This window comes from Oreochromis niloticus, linkage group LG16 (assembly GCF_001858045.2).
Source record: "Oreochromis niloticus isolate F11D_XX linkage group LG16, O_niloticus_UMD_NMBU, whole genome shotgun sequence".
In the NCBI taxonomy this organism is placed as follows: Eukaryota; Metazoa; Chordata; class Actinopteri; order Cichliformes; family Cichlidae; genus Oreochromis; species Oreochromis niloticus.
Genome location: NC_031987.2, coordinates 5,837,765 through 5,861,475, shown reverse-complemented (window position 1 = coordinate 5,861,475; position 23,711 = coordinate 5,837,765). Strand labels below are relative to the sequence as shown.

Below are 23,711 nucleotides of genomic sequence, written 5' to 3'. Positions count from 1 at the left end.
AACTCTACATCTGTGTAGGTTAAAAAATGAAACCCAAAAGCTATTTATGCAGACTCTGTATACTTGCTAAATGTAGAACCTAGAAATTGAATCAGAGACCTTCACCTTTCAGAGAATAAGGCTACTAAAATGTATAGCTCTGAGTTGAATCCTGAATAGTCATACAGCCTAAAATGAACTCAAAATCCTTACATTGTAATAAAAACAGAGTCATGTAATCTGAAAGAATACAGACAACCTGCCACCAAAATGTAATTAAGAGAAGTCTACAAAAAATTACTTGATGGGAAACAAAGGGGAGTAAACGCTCAAGAAAACTTCACAAAGTAGAATCCTATTACAGCATTAATGCAATAAAGCTTTTTTTAGTGCTGTAGTTTTCACTTCCCACGAATTCCCAGCCTAAAATCCTAACTGCAACGCCAAACCTTAATCTAAATTGGCAACTCAGTAGGTCGAAACGATTTCCTGACATTTTCAATAATGTGCCCACAAAGCTAGTACTGTTTATGTCATAATGTTATGGGAAAGAGTTTCAAATCATCTGACGTGCATAAGAACTTTGCATCATTGTGTTTGTGGAAGAAAATAAAATGCAAAGGACATTTTTTTGGCAAACTACAGCTTGTCAAAGAGCTTATGAACAGCTTCCCAAATGCCTGTCGCCACATTCATGTTCACAATGTGGACTGTGGGGAAACCAAAACCTGTGCTTAACCTCTACACAGTATCTGGCAACCCATGCTAGAATAGTTCTACAGTAACACACCACTCCTCCAAAACCACAGACTGAATTTTAACTTTAGGCCCATTAGTGGGTGCATTTTCTAACTTTTTTAGACCGTCCGGAACAATCTACAATTGGTTCACTTCCTTGAATGCATGCAAGAGAGTTTCATTTCGTAAAATAGCACACATGTGATTTAGGTGAGGGGAGCAGATTCTCTAGTTTAAGCTCCGATGGAGGAGCCTTGGTTCTGACTGGAAAGTAAATGTGAATTCCTGGGGAAAGGAAACAGCTGAGCAAGCACTGTATATCTGAAGGGGCATGGCAGCTTCTCCAGAGTGTTTGGATAAAGACTGTACAGGTCTGTCTAGAGCCGTCATCTAAAGCGATGATGAATTAATGCTTATACTGCATCCCAGCCAGCGACAAGTATGTCCACTGTTTTTTTCCAGCACTGGCATTTTCTCCCCTTTAATCGCTCCAGGTTTCACAATATTCAGACCCTCCAACGCTCTTCAAATAAAGCGAAAATTCAAGTTTAAAAGCACGATCATTTTGGAAAAAAAATACAGAAACCAATAGAATGGACAGAAACCCATACTGAGCAATGCAGTACACAATAGCAGGTAGTCATTATATTTTCAATTGCCTCTGGATTGCAGGCATTTTTCACAGGAACTCAAACGCTCCTTTATTAGCAGTGACACACTCGTAAATCTTAAAGAAGGATTTGAGTGGTTCATTTATGATCTGACTCTATCTCAATAATTTACCTCTAATCTACACCCCTGTTTCTCCATGATAAGACATTCTATTCTCCTGCTTCAACACAAAATCAAGCCAAAGTCATTTATACAAGGCCATATTTTACTGTTAGTAACTGCTCTGAATGTACTGACTACATGAGAAAGCAGGGAAAGCTTTAGGATTATGTTTACTCTCACAAACACTCAAAATGTCCTACAAGGCAAAGCACTCGATGTGAACCAAAAGGTCAACAGAAGCTTAAATTGCTCTTATAAGATGAATGATTCCCTTTTAAAATAAAAAAGTTTCCAACTTTCATTGATAAGTAATGTGCTGCCACAGAGGAATGCTACTCTAAAGTCTGGGTTTAAAAAAATAAATGCCAAAACCCATCAAAACTTCAGCTTTACAGAATGTCTTCTTCCTCTTTATCGTCATGTATGTCCTGACTGTCTGCATATCAGACCCCATCTGCCCAGACTGTCTCCAAAATAGTACCTTGCAGAGGTTTACACATTCACCTAACAAGCAAAAGATTCCTGGGTCGGTCTCGGGAGGATATCCAAATCCCTTGGGGGCTGGGTCAGGAAGTGATCCCTTCGGAATAAGGAAGCAGCCTAAAGTAGCTTTATTTAAGAAGGCACACAGTATTTGTTTGGAATTTTTAGCTCAAAGAGTAAGAAAGCTTGGTTGTAAAAGCTTTTTTCTTCGGATCATGATTTCATCTTTGATTTTTACTGAAGAATACTGATAATAGAAATGAATATTTTAAAAAAAGAAGAAAAGAAAGAAAGCCTCCAAATGTAAAACAGCTCTAACTCTATTTGCATTTTATCTGGAGGCCACCAGATTGGAATAGCTGTGGTTGTAAAAAGATCTCAAGTCCTACAGAAGCGTACGGGAGAGCAGCTTTCTGACCTCACCTCTGTAAACACTTTCTTGATGAGTTTATGGTCTCGGTCACTCATTTTGCGCTACAACGAATAGAAAAGGCTCTACTTTGTAAATGGTAAATAAGACTGTGAAAAGATTTTGTTTATTATTCAAATATGCTTTGCTTGTAACTGTGTAAACCTCTGAATGATATGCTGTGATTGTGTAAACTCTGAATGACGATTCACCCTGATAAACATGAAGCTTTGCTATGCTTATCATATGCCTGTGAAGACAAGTTCCTGTGTAAAGAGGAACGGAAAGTTCCACTTAAGCAGATGTTTAGTATAGTATGGACTGAACGTTTTAGCAAGATATGCATTTGTCTGTTAAGCAATCTATGTTCTTTAGCAAGATATACATTTGTAATCTATATTCTGGGAACAGGCGGAGACTGCCTCCGCCCTGTTGAGTAACCTACATGCCTATATAACCTGCAATAAAGAAGAGTACTGGTGTGACTCTCATTAGAGACGTTCACCCCATGTACATGTGATTGATTATATTGTCTCACTGTGTCTCTGTTTTACTTTGGCAGCCTTCTATTTGGGAGATTTCCTCCAACAAAGACTGGTTCTCAAGTAGTGCTTCTCAACTCTACTCGAGTGCTCAAAGCACTTTATACAACATGTCTCATTCACCTATTCACACAACCACTTTTTTCAGTGCTTTTTCTACCTAAGTGCTTTCTGTCTATTCATTCATACGTCAATAAAGGCATCAGAGGGCAAAATCCCAAGGATACTTAGGCATGCAGGATGGAGCAGCTGGGGATCAAACCACCAACCTTTCAATTAGCTGATGACCTGGTCTACAAATAACAAAGCTTGGTACTATGTTTCAAAAAGGAGGACTGCCATTGGTACACTCATTGGCTAATGATTTGTCAATCCCAAACCATTAGTCAGTGAGCACGCCAGTTACAGTCAGACCCTGTGCAAAATGGGAGAAGTTACTGTCTCAGTGGTTCTGGCCCTACTGTTACTTTTACTCACTCATGCTTTTACCGAACATTTATTATCTTTTTTTTTTTTTTTTTTTGCGCCTGTCCCGTTTGGCTCTTTTGCCATCAGAATTATTGTCTAAAGGCGAAGAAAGATGCCCAACGGATTTACTTTACCAAATGGACCATCCCAGCCTTGCCGTAATGGTCTATTTGATTCACCTTTTATTGTTTATTTTATTTTCACTTGCTGAATACGGGACAGACTTGACTGGGGGAAAGAAAGGGGAGAAAGAAAGAGGGAAAGAAAAACAGCGGGGAAGAGGGACGGGGGAAAAGGGCAAAAAACAAAAACCAACAGAATAAGCAGACAAAAAATACATATATCGATCAACTGGATCACCTGTTGAGAAAGGAAAGAGAAAAAAAGCAGAAGAAAACGAGAGTAATAGAATAAACAACGTCACAATGATCTATGGGAATATGACAGTAAATACTAAATATTAAACATTATTGTGCAGCACGTAAGATCGACAGCGCACAGTGTGCTTTGAGGTAGGAGCCAAAAAGGGTGTAGTTTGTGTGTGTGATCACCCATGTGTACACCTGTGAGCATGGACGCGCTTGTTTTTAAAAGGTTCCTTCATGTAATGATCTGCTAGAGGGTGTGGGGGGCCACTGCCCCGTCCTCCAGGGCGTGAAGCAGGTATGGAGGAGATCAAAACTCCAGACATCCAGAGGCCCCCAGAACACAAGAGACCAAGGAAGACCAACAGAGGGGCAGCCGCGCCACTATCCCAGAAAAAGCTGAGGAGAGTCCCAGATGAGGGGTCACTCAGCAGCTGCGGAGCAGAAGCCAGGGGGGTTGCAGTGACGTGCCCGTGAGCTCCGCCGGCAGCCAGCTGTGCCTGAGTGACCGAGCCCCAGGCCGAGAGGCCGAGGGCACCCCACCCCCGAAGTGGCCCGAGCGAGCCCCAGGCTCCAGGCCCCGGCAAGCAGCCACCAAGGAGTGAGCCGGTGTGTACCTGGATGCCCATCCCCGGACACAAAGAACCACCAACACACCGATGTCGAGGGCGTCCGCCACCGGCAGGGGAAGTGGTGGGGGGAGATAGGCCTCCAAACCTTGGAGGGCCTGAGATGTCCCCAGAGAGGTGGCATCTGATACCCAACCTGACATATAGACAGACATACAGGCACACACAGATACAAACATCCATTCCCACCCTCATGCTCTCATAAGCAATTACTCCACACTCAACCAACGTGGAGACAGACATAAAGAGACACTGTACACACAATCACACTCCCCAAGTGTACTCTAAGAACCGGGTCTAGGTACCCTTGCCCCTGGAGGGGGAAACTGCACCCAGACCCAGGTGGTGTTACCCTTTTCCCTGCGGTGGGGAGAAGCAGACCGCCCCGACTCCGCAGCAGCAGGGAGGCCCCACATTCCAGACCCCAGTCGGACGGCCAACTCCTCCTCCTAGCCCCCCCGCTCCAGCAGGCCGCAGAGAACGGGGGTGTGAGAACACTCCAAACCTCCCTCCACCCGCTCATATGTAGTGTTGATGTATGTGTGTTCTAAGGTGCATTTAAAACCCAGGAGGGCATGGAGCTACCTGCCAGAGCAGCAGGTAAGCGCATAGCCCCTCCTGCTAGCCCTCAATGTCTACGAGTATTTAAAATTGAGAGGTGGGCAACGACGCCAGGGGTGAGGTGTACACCCTGATGGTATTTTGGAGTCTGTGTTGCGTGCCCACCCCCAAGATCCTATATGTATGTGTTGTGAGACTGTGAGTAATGTGAATGTCTAAGTTGTGAGATAAAATTGAGGCAGAGGCAGCCAGAAGGGGACAGAGGGGGGGGATGCCTCCTCTGCACCCTGGTGACACACCCAGGGAGCTGGCCCCAGGGAGGGGTCACTTGCCCCTCCCTTCCTTCCCTTCCTTCCCTCCCCATCTCCAGCTGCCTCCCTCTTCCCGCTCCATCACAATCACCCACACATGCAGGGCCTTGGTTACCCCAGACTTTGATAAGTCTTCACATATCTCACGCCAAAACTTCTGAACTGGTGGACAGAACCAAAGAGCGTGGATATAATTGTCCGGTGAATTGGTTTGGCAGTGTGAGCAGTTGTTGGTAGACGTAAAGCCCATCTTGAACATCCGATGACCTGTATAGTGCACTCTATGTAGTATTTTGTATTGAATTAATTGAAGACTGGGATTTGTAATAAGATGAAAGGTTTTTAAGCAAATCTGAGACCAGAAGTTTTGGTCTAAGTTAACTGATAAATCCGCTTCCCATTTTGCAATAGGAAGTGATATTGATTCATCTGTTTTAGAAAGCATTCTGTAAATTTTGGAAAGTAATTTGGGGGTTTTAAGAGTAAGAAATTGAACCACACTTGGTGGTGTGGTTCAATTTCCGAACATTTATTATCCCCCAAAGAGTTACGACTCACCCTAATCCTCTAAAGACAACCCAATCAGAGGCGCTGAGAAGAGGGCTTATTTTTGTGGAATTGCCTTCGAGTATTCTCACAAAGAAAAAAAAAAACCATCTAGTGAATCACATTAAATAAATTGCAGCCAAGCTTCACCTCAGCTAATCTGAGTCATTGAACTCGACCCCTTGGCTGTGTTTGTAGTGGAAGCATCATTTTTTTAAAGCAGTTCAGTAACATGACCTGCTTGTAGGGAACTAACAACCACTTCAAGGAATCCATTTTCGGGGAGTGTAATTTAAGTGGTATATTTAGGTGTCACTTAGTATTAATTGTCATCTATCAGTGTAAAGTGGACCCATACTAGAATAAGGTGATAATTTAGCACTCTACCCTCTTGTCCAAATATGGTCAAATCTGGTTCCCAAAAGACAAAATGAAAGCAGGTATAATGCCATAGTTCAGTCTTCAAAAAAAAACAAAAAAAACAGGTGACTTCACAGTGGATATATCCAACTTTTATACACAGTCTATGATTTGAACACACAAGAGGATCTAATATAAACAGTTCATCAGGCCAGGGGTAATAAAAGTTGACAAATTAATAAATTGGTACTTGTGTGTTGGACAACATCTAACAAGCTACAGCTTATATTAGTAATGACAGCTTACGGCGGCTGCTCGTCACGGTAAACCAACATAGTTTGTGGCAGGCAGGTTCTCCGACTGAGCAGCAGTCACAAACATTGCCTGAGCATGAGAGATGAAGAGATTTGTCACTGTAAATGCAGCTGATAGGAATGCAAACACAGTCTAAGCTGACTAAACCTGGAGTTAAACAAAAACTGAAGCAGGACAGTTCATGAACAAGTATTATCAATAGGCAATTAAGTCGTTTCCAAATCTGCACAGCAATAAAAATGCAGCTTATTTTACTTCGACATCAGTCCATATATTTTGTGACTTACAGGTGTGCATATAAGAGGATTTCAAAAACTCCTGGGAACCACTGACCTAGAATATATGGACAGCAACATAACAGTGTTCATCATTCTATAATATTTTCCAGCACTGCATGAATTTGAAAGATGCGTTTCTAAAGGAAAAAAAGAATCAAAATGTCACCGGTGAGCATAAATACATTTTTTAAGAAAGATAAACAACATGGCATCGAACTGTCGCCTCACTTCTGTCTGCGTTTATCACAAAGCAGCGGAACCCTGACGAGAATATACACAGCTGAATTATGTGTCAGAGCTGTAGGTGTGATTGCTACCATATGCCATCTACCGTCTCCCACAGTCACAGTGATATTCACTGTTCAGAACAATAAGCACGTGCATTAGCAGGATCTCAAAGGAAGAGGATTGAAGCATGCTGTATAACTATGACGACACATAAATATAACTTCACAGACAGCTCGGAAGATAGCTGATAATGATTCTTACTGTTAATGTTCAGGTGTTTTTGTTGTGAGTCACTCATCTAAAGGCTGATGGCTGCTCATTAGTGCTGCATCATCTGTAAGTAGAAAGAAATGAGAAAAAAACCCACTTAAGACTCAAGCTTTCAGAGATGAAAGATTATTCCTGCAGGTCTACTCTCTGATTACATCAAGCAGAAATCCATATCTTTGCTTAAATCCCTACCTGTTATTTAATAACGTAGTACGGTTTGGGAAAAACTATTTACAGACTGAAGCGTACTTATTTGTTGCATCTAAGACTTTTTCCCCAGTATCCAGGTGATCCTCAATTCTTTAAGTTATCTAGCTGACAACTTAGCACGCAACCCTTTCAATTAAACATGAAAAAGAAAAGCAAAACACACACACACACGCACCAGCGGCTGACATGAGTGGCTGTCTACATCAATACAAGTCCATGGAGGAAGAAGGGCAAGTTTAAACTTAGGCTGTACACATCCAATGCAAATCCTCCCAATACCCTTGATAAGTAAGAAAAATGCATGTACTGTGATTGTCCAAAAGACCATTGTGAGCAGTCAGGGAAAAAGTAATATATGAAAAAAAATATATATAAATAATACAATCAGTGCATACATAGTCTGTCCAAGCATAGTTATTATAGGTGCTGATTTAGCTCCCAGTGCAATCAAGCACCCTGAATTTTGTCTAATTTCCAATGCTATAAAGTATTTTCATACATTCAGACTACTGGATTTATAGTCCCGACCCAGCTGTAGAGATTTGTTGGTCTTTGGGGTTTATCAATGGTTTAAAGAAGGCAAACACATTGATCACTCACTCTCAAAAATAAAAGGTAAGAAAAAGAATCAATGCTGCACTGATCTGGCTGTATGATGGCTGAACCCATATACTGCACTCTGATGCAAGTTTTGTCTTTACAAGTAGCACAATCTCCAACTTCATGCCTTCTACAACAATCCCGATCTGAGTTAAGCAAAACAAAGTATTGAGTTTTGAGCCAACTTTACAGCCAGTAAGAAAAAAAAAAAAAATACACTCACAACAAACTAACCCCTTTAAAGATGAATGATCCCCGTCTGCACTCTGCAGTGATTACATTAAGCAGACATCTATATATTTCTTCGTTGTCCATCTAAATGTTGTCTATTAAAACAATCTAAGAAAAGCAGTTTACAGACTAAAGCATTTAAGACTGCTTTTGTCACTGTGTTGAAATCATCCAAGTCATACAGAGGTTCTTCACAGTAATTTATTGGTAGGTGGAAGGCAATAAGCAACCCCTGGGGTGTAAAAAATACGAATAATAATGCAAACAAACATTGCGATCAGTCATAAGGAAATAACAGAAAAAGTGGGTGAAATATTTTTTTTTTTTTTTTTAAATACATAAACTGCATATCCATACATAGTTATTACATTAGTTCGTTCCATGATGAATGAGGTGCAGACTTAGCTCATGGTGTAATCAAAAACCATGAGCCTGGTCTCATGTCTAATACCTTAAACTATTTTTTATTCATTCAGACTATTGGATTTACAGCACCGTGCCAGCTATAGAGATTTGTGGGCCTTCAGTGTTTATTAATGGTTTAAAGAAAGCAAACAAACACACTGATCAATCACTCTCAAAAATGCAATGTTGAAAAAAAAACAGGGAAAAATCAATGATACACTTGTGTGGCACTCACAAACCAAAAGCCATATGACAGCTGAGCCCATAGGGGCAGGGATAGCTCAGTAGGTAGAGTGGTCCCATGATCGGAAGGTCGGGGGTTCGAATCCACTGAACAGCTACCCTGAGGTACCCCTGAGCAAGGTACCGTCCCTACTCACTGCTCCCCGGGCGCCTGCTTAGTGGCTGCCCACTGTTTCACTGAGTGAATGGGTCAAATGCAGAGAAAAACAAGTAATTTCCCCACGGGGATCAATAAAGTATACATTATTATTAGTAGTAGTAGAACGCCACGTCTGCCTTGCCTTTATAAGATCTGCAATCCCAAGTTTCTTCTAATGTGAATCTTATTTTTACATCTTATCACAGAAGTGGAGATTCTATCAAACCATCACTGTACTGTGACATTTTTCAGCATGATATCAGAGTTCAAATTAGCACTTCAGAAAGGACACACTCGAGATTAAAGTGTGCTGTCTGCACATTTGATAAATGAGGGCCAAAGTTTTCTATTATGTGTTAGCCTGTAGTAATGCATAGTTATCATAAAAGCGCCTGAGGAATTTGTGGGGAAATGACATTCAGAGATAGATTTAAAGGGCACAGACTGTGGAAGGTGTTGCATTAATTTGAGCTAGGTGACTTCCCCCTGTGAGATTTTGTTGATATATACACTGCTGGATATGGAAATACAGGTTTTGCAATTTTAAAGTCAGCATGTGAGGCATTTCTGGCAATACAGATGATACAATAGTCAGCGTACTGTATGAGGTCAGACCTCGAGCAACACTAATAATATGTTAGAGCAACCTTCTTGCTAGACTTGTGACCTTAATTTGTAAATATGTGAGAAGATAAAGAAGCCATATCACAGACAAGATAAAAAAAAACAAAAAAAAAACACTTTTCAAATAGTTAATGTAGTTTGGAACACTGAACAATAAGATTTCTCATTTCGGCACATTTAGTGAGAGGAAATTTTACACTATCCAGCTATTGAGACCATATAGTCAAAAAGAGCAGCTAAGCTTTTAGTATTATCATGTTTCAGCGGTACATATATCTTTGCATTGTCTATGTATATATAAATAGAAAATAAAAAAGGGCAGCACGGTGGCACGGTGGTTAGCACTGTTGCCGCACAGCAAGGTCCTGAGTTCAATTCCAACATCAGGCCGGGGTCTTTCTGTGTGGAGTTTGCATGTTTTCCCCGTGTTTGCGTGGGTTCGCTCCGGGTACTCCGGCTTCCCTCCCACCGTCCAAAGACATGCAGCTTGTGGGGATAGGTTAATTGGATAATCCAAATTGCCACTAGGTGTGAATGTGCGAGTGAATGGGAGCGTGAATGGTTGTCTGTCCCTGTGTGTTGGCCCTGCGACAGACTGGCGACCTGTCCAGGGTGTAACCCGCCTCTCGCCCTATGACAGCTGGGATAGGCTCCAGCGCCCCCCGCGACCCTGAAAAAGGATAAGCGGAAGCGAACAGATGGATGGAAATAAAAAAGGGCTTCAAGTCCAACCTTGTGGTACACCACAGGTAATGTGAGCTACAGGTGATGAACCCATGTTGACAGAACCTGGACTTTTAAAGTAAGCTAACAAAAGCAAAGTGGCTAAACATAAAGCTATCCAGAGCACAGAGGCAGCCAAAAACCAGAAGCCTCGGTATGAGCAAAGGATCAAAGAAGTTACGAGGGAAACTATAGAGATGAGTGAAAAAGAGAAAAGGGTTATTGTCCTGTTATCTGTTGAAGTTATAAACATAATGGAAAGTGATGTAACTGCTTTTTTTTGGTAAGGTAAAATATGCCAGGCAAAGGTGGGTGCACAGCAGCTCACTGTCAGTTAATTAACTGTGCCTCTTATCAGCAGCAGAGCACTTCATTTTCGATTATTTAAGCGAGAGATCCTGTAGCTTACTCTGGTTTCTAAAGTTTAATCATTACATTTATTGTGAAAATAAAATTTTGCATTGAAAAAAAAGGAGATTTTTTGTTTGTATATGCAATCAGTTTTATATACAAAGAAAATCCAAATGTGCAAAAAGTGGTACTGTCAGGTTACACTTACAAAACAAGAAAATTCCAATTGGTGCATCTCTACTGTAAAGCAAAAGAATAAAGCCAAAAGGAAATACATTAAATACATTAAAATACATTAAAATACATTCAATATATTAAAAAGAAATACATTATATATGATTTTATTCATATGCACCTTCAGTGAAACGCAAAGTCTTTTTTTTAGCTTTTGACTTTGTAACTAAATCTCAACATTGATTCGATGTCTTGATAAGTTGTCTGTCTTTGGTGGGTGGTTTCACTGTTACAGGTAATACCATATTTGGGGCATAAACTGGTATCACCCAACTATAATATATACAGGCAAAAGTCTATTTATTTATATTTTAAGTAATAGATTTTATGCATTTTATGCATTTCATTATCTGAAACTATATGACCACCTAGAAGGACACCAACAACTATACTTGTAGTTGATAAGCATACTTTAGAGTCATTTTATCTGATAAGTTGTCTATAATGTTACATAATGACTGGGATTGATGTCACATGAAAGATCTCACACTAAAAGTGCAGAGTTTGAGTGTTTGACTTATTCCTCTCATCTATGCACATTGGTGGCACGTGAAGTTCTGCCTCTATAAACCTCTATGTATTTCTTGGTGCTGCTAGTCCACCGTTTTATCACAGTGTATCAGCAAAAGTCCATTACTGGCATATAGAGAAACAAAAACAAAAACTTCATAATGAAAACCTGCACTAGTTTAGATAAGGAAAAGTTTCAGAGACGAAAAAGAGATATGTCTTCTCTTAGATTCAAAACTCAAAAACCAACCCCTATCTCCTCTCTTAAAATCTAATCCTTCCCTTCTCCATGTTGCCATTTCCATCTCAGCAAAAACAAAGGTGACATGATCAAATTTATCCCCTCTCCAGCTGAGAAATAATGCAAAATGGATTTTCTTCAGCAATACTTTCTCACCTTTCTGGCTTCCCACGGTGTGTATTATACTGAATAACAGTGGTGAATGGAATAACAAACAGCCTGTCATTTCCATATCCCCTCAAGCACTAAGTTTATGTTTCAGAAATGTGGCTTTACAAAGCAGAGAGTGGAATCTTATTAAGGAAACAGGTGTTTAGGTTGTAACGGTTACCATCAAATTTACTTTAAATGTAGGTTGTAAACAGTCCAGTTATTTAAATTAAAAGTGATATCTACCGAGGAGGCAATTCAGTACCCTGCATAAAAAATGTTTTTTAAAAAAAAGCCTACAATGACAGGCTTCAGTCTGAGCATGTTGGTAAAGCACGTGCAGGAATATGACAGAGGATCACGGCACCATTCTGATGAAATTAATTTATCCTGCTCCTCTTCATTAGGAGAAAGCCAATCACCCAAAAATCATAATTAAGATACGATGACAGCGAGAGGCTTGAAGTCACAAGGACAGGGGTGGGTGACTTGTTATGAAAGAGCGAGGTCTGCTGGATTAATCCTCTTAGGCAAGTTTTGACAGCTAGGCAGAAAGTGGACTCAAAAACAAACTCTGTGAAACAAGCCTTGATCTGAAATTCCAAGTAAAGTCAAGTTTATTCATATGGTCCAATATTAAACATGACTCAAAGGGACTTAGAGGCTCAGGACACGAACCCAGCTCAACTTCTTTAAGAGAAAAAAAAGCTTCCAAAAGAATACAAAGAGAAAGTACTCATACGAGTATAATCACACAAGAGGATTACAATTAGTGTAATAGTAAATCTGACACAGTATATTACATCTAATCAAGTCAGAGTAATATGCCCCATGGAGGAATGAAACAAGTCAAATTAAATCTTGCAATAACTTCTTTAAAATATGCCAGAAGTTGTTGACCACCAGACAGAAAAACAAGTGGATAAAGTAACTGCGGAGGATGTGTGTTTCTAAATGGTTGAGGTCATGGTGGGGTAGCATCTACCATTCTGACCCATATAATAATCCTCTTTCAAAAATAAACTGTTCTAAACATATCGAACCCTTTTTTCTCCCTCTGGGCTCCATAACGAAAGTTTCCTGATAGCAAAACACCATCATGCGAGCAGCAGCACAGATCCAGTACCAAACATGCTGGAAGTGGTAGATAAGAGACAGAGGACATCCAGATAGCACCAGACGGGCTCTAGCCCATCTCACTTCCTGAGGCGCAGGACTCTGCGTGCACTGGGCAGATGTCAAGGTTTTAGTACAGAATGTGCAAGCTGGCATTAACATCTTGAAACCTGCAGCGTTCTGACCCAAACACAGAAACTTCAGACATCTTTCGACAGCTTTCTTGGAAGCATTTGAGAAAAAAGCCAGTACAGGGACTCTGTGACTTGTAGGCTTTGTAAATGGCTCATTCTTCATGCTACATTAGGGCTCCCACAGCATTAAATGACAACGGGAAAAGATTATGTATGTGTGCTTTAAATAACACCACTATGAAATGATACAGAATACCATATGAAGCTTTATGGGATGCTGTAAAAGAGATCTTGGCTTAATAACGGTTTTAATTTTTATATCTTTGATGATTAGATCACTGATAATCCCAGTAATGGAACTGTCATTCATGTTTATACTATTTATATGAAAGTGGGTCACAATTTAGTTTGGCTGGGACAGAATTTTTGTCACCAGTTTTTGCTAAGATGGTACTCGATACAGCTGTACACTGGAGCCAAGGAGAAGAAGAAAAACAAGTAATTAGAAATGAAATATCCCTTATTTGTTGGTATTACAAAGGTGAGATGAAAACAAATGCTATAGGTAAAGCATAATAGACAAAAAAATTGGCTTCAAAAAATTTGGCCATCAGCCATTATCAATGTTTTGATCAGACACATTGCTAGCACCCTCAGTCTGTTACCAATGAACAGATGCAGTAGACTTATCATAAATTCCAATCAATGATAAACACAGCAGAGCAGATTATGCAGACATGTAAAAAAGATTATGTGAACAAGTCCAGTTGTAATTGTTATTGTAAAATGATTTACGTATGAAAGGTTTAGTTTAAGCTCTTCCAAACCATAAACAAGTAATTAACTAAACCCAACCAATGCCAAACTAAACACCATTAAAAAAAAAAACAATAAAAGTAAAGAGTAGTTAAAAGTTAAAAACCAGGCAAGGGAAATTAGAAAGATGGGTCTTAGACTCACATGCTCAGTTGAAGGTTGATACTTCCTAATGGAGACTAATGCCATTTCAAAGCGGAAACACTCCCACTGGCCATATTTATCAGGACTGAAAACAGCTGATGGTACTGGCCATTTAATGAGCTGGTGAAAATCTGTAAGAAGAATCAGCCTTTCTCAGCAGCATTTTTTTTTTAGCAAATCCCAGCTTGTTTGGAAGTTAGGGGCAAAGGACATGGTCAGTCATGATACTGTTTCTTTGGCACAGATGGCTTTAAGCGTGGTAGATTGAGGCTGGACATTTCAATCTCAAAAGAGCCCTGTTTGACTGAGCCACGTCGCAGTTACTTCTGTAGTTTATGCAACAATAAAGCAAGCACAAGCATGTCTGAGCGCGAGAGCAGTGTGCCAGCATGCGATGACGATATAGTATCTAAACTGCCATTGTTTAAAAAAAGGGAGCTACTTTAACAACCTCCAACAATACACAAGAAAGCTGTTCCTGCTAAAGGTGAAAACAACAAACTTGTTTCCCCACTTGAGCCAAAAACACATCATTCAGTACACCAAGGGAGGAGATACTAGCAGCTGGCAACCCAACCCAAAAGATGCACATCACTGGGCATGACTGGAGCACTCACAAGCTCCATTTCATATGCCTGGAAGAGCAAACAGTGGGTGGAAATTACTGATGAAGTAACATGGTGGAAAAGCAGGGCTTTAAGAAGCTGGTTAAATGCTTGACTCAAAACATCCCAGTTGGAAAATATGTTTCTGTTTTATTATGTGACAATGTTGTGCCAGCTCCTGAAGAGTTAAAGGGTTAAGTTAGTGTTAAACTGTTTAATAGTAGTAGGACCATTGTACTGTTGCTTAAAATTCCAAGAGTAAACACTACCTAGGCACTTTTTGTGCATACACTGACTTATGTTGTGTCACTGGATATAATGTGATGTCACTACTGTTGCAGGATATTGCTGCTGCTGCTGGCTCCTTGTTTCAATATAAATCACACTTTAAATTAGTTACTGTCACCAGTGACAGAAGCGTATTGGAAAAGAAGGACAGAAAATGCCCTTCATTGACTCATAAACGCTGCTGCCTGCAAGCTCCGAGCATCAATAAAACATTCAGCTTATTCCTTTTTTTCGACATCATGAAATTTCATTATTTCAAATTTTCTTGAGATCATTTTGAGGCTATATTGCCTATCGCGAAATAGAAAAAAGTTGCATGTTATTCTTCTTTTGAACAGCCATTATTATTAACAAGTAGAAAAAACGACCTTAAAGGTAATTATTTTAAACTACTCTGAAATAACCACTCGTGTCCAAACATCAGTGTATTTGGTTGAAGAGATACACATTAAAGTTAAAACAGAGCCAAGCCACACTTTCATGCAGTACCACTTTCTACCACAAGATACTGTAGCAAGTCAACTAACAACACATCTTGGCTGGTATGGGGAAGGAAAATCCTCTTGAAGAAATAGGGTTGGAGCTTGGAAGAAATAAGTGTTAAATAAATAAAAAACAAAAAAAATTTAAAATAAAATACCTTACACAGTCACTGGTGAAATGCTGCCCCCAGATGGTGAAAGTTTTAGTTAATGCCACAGTGTTTAAAAACAGCTAGCAAATGCACAATTAAATCCCGTTCCCAAGATTTGGGATACATATGAACAAGTTCAGTGCAGTGCAGTGGAAGCAGATGATCTGCTGTAAGAAGATGATGAGCAAGGAAAGTGCATGGGAAACACAAGAATTAGAACCATTTTTCACAACAACAGAGATCATAACTCCAATTGTTACCCAGAAGAAGCCAGTGTTACATGGATTCATGTGCACATGAAGATTAAACATGGATGCTCCCAGGCATTCATGGGAGTATACGCACATAATGGCAGATGTAAATCCTGCTTTGCAATCACTCCAGCTCAATCACACAGCTCAAGCTTTATGCTGATTAGCATCTATTTCACGTCATGGTGTTTACAGCAGTTTGTGTTGATTTTGTATTTGTTTGATTTGAATCGTCCAGTGAATTATTGGCAGAAAGATGGCAAAAATGTTCAGTGTGTAAATACCACTGGGAGGGGAAAATTGAGTTTAGCATATAATGAGTAAAACAAGGTCTGAATAAGTCTTTTGAAAGTGGAGAAGTACTTAAGAGATGGGAACTGTTTTTTTATCATTATATTATACTGAATCCCACAAGATCTAACAACACACACACACACACACACACACACACACACACACACACACACACACACACTTTGCTGCAGAAAAAGCTGCATCCCTTTCGGTGTGTTTTAGAATAAAAAGAACCTACGGCAGCTTTAATGCACAACCTGACCTAGTTAAGGTACTAACTGATATTCCTTGTCAACCTCAGTCAAGCTAGACTGAACTGTATTTCCACACGTGCAAAGAAACCTTAATCAGCCTTCCCCTCAGTGTGCACAAAGCGAAACTGTTGGCTGACATGGAGAGCAACAAGGGGATTTGTATTATTGATAAAACATTACCAGAACACCTTCCTGATTTGGAGTAAATATAGAATCACATCTCTGCTTCTGCTGAGCCAGCCTACCCAAGTACAATAAACTGTTTTACCTCTGAGTGTGGAAGTGAATTCTACTGTTTTCCTCATGTGGTTTCAGCCTTTTGAGAGACAACAAATACCCCTGGCTGAGCATTAAAGTCAAAGCTGAACAGATCTGTTCTACCATTGTCACTGTGTTGATACTCACAGAAGCACCTATGCAAGTCAAACCAAAAGACAATGCTTTCTGCGAAAATCATTCTGGTGTGAGAAACAGTGTGTACTTAAATGTGCTTTTTGTTTGATAAAGGCAGGTAAGTGGATAACAAGAATGGTAACGCATGTGTGTCAGTGATGCTGGGGGTAGCCTGACACCTGGGTAATTGAGTATCTTTATCTTCAATGTGAAGAAAATACCTGTAATTATATAATCCAAGCGTATTATTGTTAACTTAAATTTAAATTTTAACAACTTTTTTAATGACAGTAACACAAAACGTTTATAATTTTCCTTTCATAACATCGTCTTCATTAAAAAGTTGTGTTTATTTATTTATACAGCGCCAAACCACAACATAATAATGTATGTAACCTTATCTTTCCACTGACAAGCAAGCAAGCAAAATAATATTTAAATGGCTCATTTCATTTAAGTTGGAAGCACAATGCAATTCAAAAAGTATAAACTACCACAGAGATTCAGAACCACTAAACCTTATTAACAAACTTTGCGCGTACCCAGTTCAGTCCTGTGTTTCTGTTAAAACTGAACACATTCAACAAGGTGCTGGAAACATTTCTCAGAGATTTTGGTCAAACACCAGTCTGAACTGTTGATACAAGGCAGGATAAATCCTTGTTTCCAAGTTGTTTATGCCAAATTCTGACCATAACACCCAGATGTCATAGCAGAAATCAAGACTCATTAGGCAAAGTTTTTCCAGTCTGTTGTCCAATTATTGTGCTCCCGTGTGAGCTCTGCTTTGCTGTTCTTAGCTGACAGGAATGGTACTCGGTTTGGTTTTCGTCTGTTGTAGTACATTTGTTTGTAGGTTCAATGTGTTGTGCAATGAGAGATGCTCCTCTGCATACCTTACATGTTATGAGTGGTTTTTGAGTTATTGTTGCCTTCCTATCAGTATGAAGCAGTCTGGTATTCTCTTCTGACCTCTGACATCAACAAGGCATTTTCACCCAGAGAACTGCCACTCACTGGATATTTTCTTTTTTTGACCAGCCTAGAGATGATTTCGTGGGAAAATCCCAGCAGATCAGCAGTTTCTGAGATACTCAGACAAGCCTGTCTGGCACCGACAACTATGACTCAAATAACCTTTCTTACTCATTCTGATGCTTAGTTTGAACTTCAGCAGACTGTCTTGACCATGTCTACATGACTAAATGCACCGAGTTGTTGCTATGTGACTGTGTTAATATCTAAACAGGCTGATGGCTCTATGACCATAAGGTGTACACAAGATATAGCAAGTGACTATTAAAAATATTCACTTTGTCAACTTTGTCAACAAAAAGAAATGCACCAGTAGCATAGTAAAAATTATAAGATCCATAAGTTTAAATCTAATTAAAAAAAAGTAGAAATAAAATAAAATAGTAACTGGTAAATTGTAGTACACCAAAAGATGATGAACTCAGCGATCAATGACAGGTGGATGCCACTTGTTTCCCAGCCTTGCATTAAATTGATATTATCCTTATGATTAGATTCATAATAAACTGAATCTACTTCACTGTAATTTCATACCATGTTGTGTACAGTTTAACTGACACTTGGAACACAGACATTTGTTTAGACTGACACTCTTTAAAATGAACTTGTAAGTAAGGAGTGGCTGTGAGAAAACATAAAGACTGTGTTTCTGCCTGCTGGACTGATTTCAAATGAGAGCTTAGTGAAATTGTGTGTCTGCAGAATTGCCTGTTTATGTCCTGTCCTCAACATTTTTTGCTAAACCGCTGGGTGTTTGTCAGTGAAATACTCTGTAAACTCCAGAACAGGAAAGACACGGGTGAGACAGCTACACAAAAAACCCAAAATGAGTTCATCGACGCCAGACTCAATCACAGTTGTCATAAGGTGAGAGGTGGGACATCTGTCCACTTATTTTTACTAATTATAATAGGCCTAATCACTTCTATGTGAACAAGGCTGTCTTGTTGGTGTGGTAAGTTCTTTTTCTGCATGTTGGAAGTAGGAAATAGATATGAGATGGACAGCACCTTCAGCTAACTGCACACCAGTGGAAACGCCTTCCATAACTGCAGCCATTTTCAAATCCAAATTAAACTTTGTGCTTCCTTTGTTGCATTTAAGGAAACTTAAACCCACTGATGCACTGTATCCTCAGAAGAATTGATTTCTGGTCTTTATATTTACGGTGGGGGAAATAATTATTTGATCTCCTGCTGAATTAATACATTTACTCACAGTCTCTAGTTTTTAATGGTAGTTTCATTTCCATAGAGTGACAGAATATTAACCAAAAATCCATTAAAACACACTATATAAAAGTGATTTCATTTCTTTGGAAGTTAGCAAACTTACAAATTCAGCAGAGGATCGAACAATTGTTTCCCCAACTGTATATCACTATTTTATATAGTACTTTTACTTTTATTGGTTTCTTTTTTCTTTTAATCTTTGCTCATTGTTTACTTTTCAGTGCCTTTCAGTGGTCTAACAGTTTGCTTGGACTATGTACAGTAGTGACATCAAGTACTAAATCACTTTAAACGCACCTTCTCTTGATTATTAATCTCATCGTTTGCTTATGGCCGCTTTGTAGTTATAATTGTTCCACTAAACAATATACATTTTACATGTCGATTATAAAGGCTGAGCTTGAATAAACAGAATGTCTCGATTTATTGCCTTCTTAAATGACAGGTGTACAACATCTAAACACTCAGCCAACTGCTTTAGAGCCTCCATGTCGCAGTGCTCATCCTTAGTGACAGCTCATACTCTAATAAGTGCAAACCAGTCAAAAGTAAGATTTTTTTCTTCCCTTAATTCATCCAAGGGCTGGAAACACACAGAGACTAAGCTTGAGACTCTACCAAACAAGGCTGTATACAGCAAACGCTGAACAACAGTTCATCTGTGATTGAAAGACTGTCGTCAGAGTTCCAAGTGAGTCACAGTCTTTATCCCCTGTTTTTCAGAAAGTCAAAGAGCGGTACAGTGTCCTTATTGATAGCTGGTAGAAAAATGATCTCTCTCTCCGTATCATATCTTCCCAGAAAAAGAGGCCGTGCATTAAGGCAAGCACGGATCAGTCCAGTTAATCCACTGAAATCATAACCCTGACACTGGCATATTGCTTCATTCATAAAAACTGACACAGAGCTGCTCTCCCACTCACCACAAAGCTACTTCTACAGTTACAGAAGGTATTGTTGACTGGTTAGAGGACAATAACTTTCTCCAACAAAGCTGGAAGCTAGACAAATGAGCAGAAAATGTAAAAAATAGGCTTATTACCAGGCTAACATACCGGCTTTGTACAAATGACTACAAGCCAAATTTTGAATCACGCTGAGACAATTCTGGTTGTTATGGCTTCGAGGACATGCATTCATGCCTAGGCTGTCAGATCACTCTAATTAATTCAGTTTGCCATGGCCAGAGTGAAAGGGAAAAATCTTCCATCTGAGGACACAAAAACTGGAGTTAAATCACTGCACTGACTTCCTGGGAATTATAGAATTGATTACAAAATTTGACTTATCTATCTAAAAAGGCCTGGCTCCACAATGGTAGTGTCAGGCTTTTCAGAAATGAGTCAAACCTCTTTAATCTTGTGCTCCAGGACTGTTGTTGTGGTTTGGGAGAAGCTGGTGAAGCTGTGTTTAGTTTTATATATTTCTGTTTGCTGGTACGCTCCACTGATTAGGTATACTTGTATATTAAGGTCATTATGTGCCATTCATCTTGCTAAAAGCAAGACTGAATATTAAATTTCTCTTTTTTTACTCCAAGACATCTGAATTTGTTAGTAGTAGCTGTTTGTTTTTTAATTGAGTTTTTTTAAATAAGCACAAGAAAAGCCAAATCCAGGCTGTGTTTCTTTGCTTTTCTGTGACTCTGCATTCCCTAAAGAAGCCAACAGAGCGTATTAGCAAAGCAAAAGTTTTGCTTTCCTGCTTTCGGTCACATACAAACTGCTGCCTGTAAGTTAACACATCATTTTGTACTAAATGGACTGAAAAATGGTTCGTTCAAGGCTGCTGTTAGACTGCCTTTTTAAGTCAAAATCTTTTTCCCCCACATGTCTCCCGGGGCCCAGTTGTCAATCGAGCACCACAGGGGTTCCTCTCTCTCTCCATCCTTGTTTCCTGACTGTGTCACTAGCACCCCGAAAATCCTCTCATCTCGACAATCCTTTGCAGCTCTCCTCTGCAAACTCTCAGCGAGACGTTGTACATTTGTTTCTCTAAAGGATTTCTGAATTATTGCTTTTAATAAATAAAAAAACAACTTAAAATAACGTTACGGGGAAAAAGAGCCGTGCTCCATTAAAACAGTCTTCACAGTTACAGTATTGTGCAGTGAAAATGTGAAAGCCAAAGCATGGAAACTCATCTGTTGATACTCATTTAAAGAGTCAGACAGGTCTTCTAATGGCTCAATTCAGAGCTATAAACTTGTCAGAGAAGTGAAAATATTCTTCAGTGAGTCGAATCTGCACAGAGTCACAGAGAGGCTAAGCTGCATTTTTAGCACGCTCACATTACTGGTTCAGCGTGAGGTTAAACGCAGCAGTGGCTTTTACTCTGAATCTATTCTGGGAAAAGTGACCTTTTTCAGTCTGCTGACCTTTGTAAACATCACAGCGGCTGTGATGTGTTGACAGCTGGCTTCGGTTTTGATTTTGACTTTGACAAGAACGCGTTAGACGATAGGTTGGATCCACTGTGACAGCAAATCATCGGTTTTCATTATCTTTATTGTCCACTGCACAAAACATTGTCAAATGTGACACTCTAAAGACAGGGCAGCAGGAGTATTCTTTAAACTGAACCCCTCTAATATAGTAAAACACGGAGACAAGTTGAGTGCTTGAGGACTTAGAAGTGGGACAGATGAAGATTTTAAGCTTAGATAATAACACTTATATTTAAGCACGTACTGCGAGGACAAGGATTTTAATAGTGACACGGCATAAGAGAAGCATTAGAGTAGACAAGCAGGACACTTTAGAGACTTTATTCATAAAGTCACCTTCGCACAAGATTGTCCTTGCAGTTGCTCACATGCTAAATGATAAACAGAAAATGGCAAGTTATAGCTCTAATATCACCTTTTAATTTGATCATTTAAATTAAAAAATAATCAACATGAAATAGGTCTTTTCCAAATATGTGTAAAAGGAAAATACATCGCGTAGTGAATGATTTACAAATATTATATCTTGCACTGGCACATTACCATCATCTCTCCATCTGGTGGACATTTAAGGCTAATGAGAAGTCATTAGCAGACACGTTTCTAATAGGATGCTTTGCCTGAAATGTGCAATTTTCTCGACTTAATTTTTCCTTGGCTTTGCACTTGTCATATTACGTGACTGGGAGGCATGATGGAAAAAAGGACACACGTCTCCTTGTGAAACTGCGTTTATTTTTAGACTTTCCGTTTCATTCTGCACTTTATCACATCTTCCTCATCCACAGCTTCTCCAGCGAGGATTATAATGATCATGAAACAAGAGAGCGAAGCAGTCAAACAAACGTCGGCGGTTTTGCTTCACACATCCATTTTTCTTCTCCCTGAAACTACCCCACCCTCAATCCCCGTCTTGCTTGACCCAGTGCCACCACTGCCACCACTGCTGAGCTCTCATTACTCTAATAGAGGTGCTGATAGAACATAGAGAGATTGTAAAAGTTAAGTGCAGAAACTCAGTGCATGAATCAAACCCGGAGGATTATTTGACAGCCACAACAGGGAAACAGGAGATTGCTTCAGCTCTATAGCTAAATGCAGGCACTCTACTGATGTTAGCGCTCTGAGGTAAATTAGCTAACATAGCATACGTGTGCACCAGTTTGAATATTTTTTTAAAATAACAACATTTAACAACATTTGTCTTCATAATAACTGAATAATAGTGTTTGAGTAATAGCTTTGATTATATGGATTAGGTAATAGCATGCTCCTCTATGTTATTTGGGGCCAGACGTTTCCAATGCACATGACAACAATAAGGCTAGCTAGTATGTTTAATCAAGCTGCATGTCTAAATAATACACATATTCCTGCTAAGTAATATATTAAAATGACTAGTCTTCCACTAGACTTATTGTAGAATTTCACCTCTTGGACAATCTGTAGCAAACAAAAAGTCATGTTGCTCTAAAACAGCGGTCCCCAACCCCCAGCCCACAGACCGGTACAGGTACGCGAGTTGTTTGGTATCGGGCCGCGAGAGTTGAGGCTCCACAGGAAGAAGCTTTTGTCTCTTTGAGGACTCTGGGAGGTAGCAAGGGAGTGTGAACCTTAAGGTGTGAAACAGCTGTGTACTGCCTTTTGTTCCTGGAGAAGGTATTTAACTGAGAGCCATGTTAGGCTCAGAGAGACTCTGCTGACCGTCTGTCCCGCGGTTCAGAAATTGGATGAATGGATGAATGAATGGATGGATGGATGGATGGATAGATGAATGGTATTTGTATATTTCTGCCAATCCCTGTATACTAGAGTCATGAACCAAACTTCACTAGAGTAGATTTCACTCAGACAAAGTAAGACAGATCTACTACTGACTTCAAAGTTCAATGCATGTATGGGCCACTGGCCAAAACAATCTGCCAAGGGGCTATCCTTCTTTGTCAGTGTACAGAGCTGCTTTGACAGGAAATGGCCTTGAGGGTAACTAAGCAAGCGAAACACATCTTCTGACTTCTTCTAGTTCATCTTGATTTAGTGCTTCAAATCAGGGTTCAGGATTCCTCAGTTCTTACACTGACCTTAAACTCCTAGGGAGTTGACAGGAATAGTACTGAATAACACATCCTCAAAAGCACCTCATCCAAAGTGA

At 39.7% G+C, this 23,711-nt stretch overlaps 1 protein-coding gene across 5 annotated transcripts in view; it reads right to left on the bottom strand.

The window, feature by feature from the left end:
• gulp1a (GULP PTB domain containing engulfment adaptor 1a) overlaps window positions 1-23,711 on the bottom strand; it is a 103,509-nt gene that overhangs the window by 54,971 nt on the left and 24,827 nt on the right. Inside the window, exon 2 of one of the 5 annotated variants that reach the window (XM_025903572.1) lies at window positions 7,248-7,320. The exons of the other annotated variants lie outside the window; for them this stretch is intronic. Coding sequence (XP_025759357.1) covers window positions 7,248-7,284 — 37 coding nt within the window. The 5' untranslated portion in view covers window positions 7,285-7,320. The remainder of the gene's footprint in view (window positions 1-7,247; window positions 7,321-23,711) is intronic. 5 annotated transcript variants of the gene reach the window in all.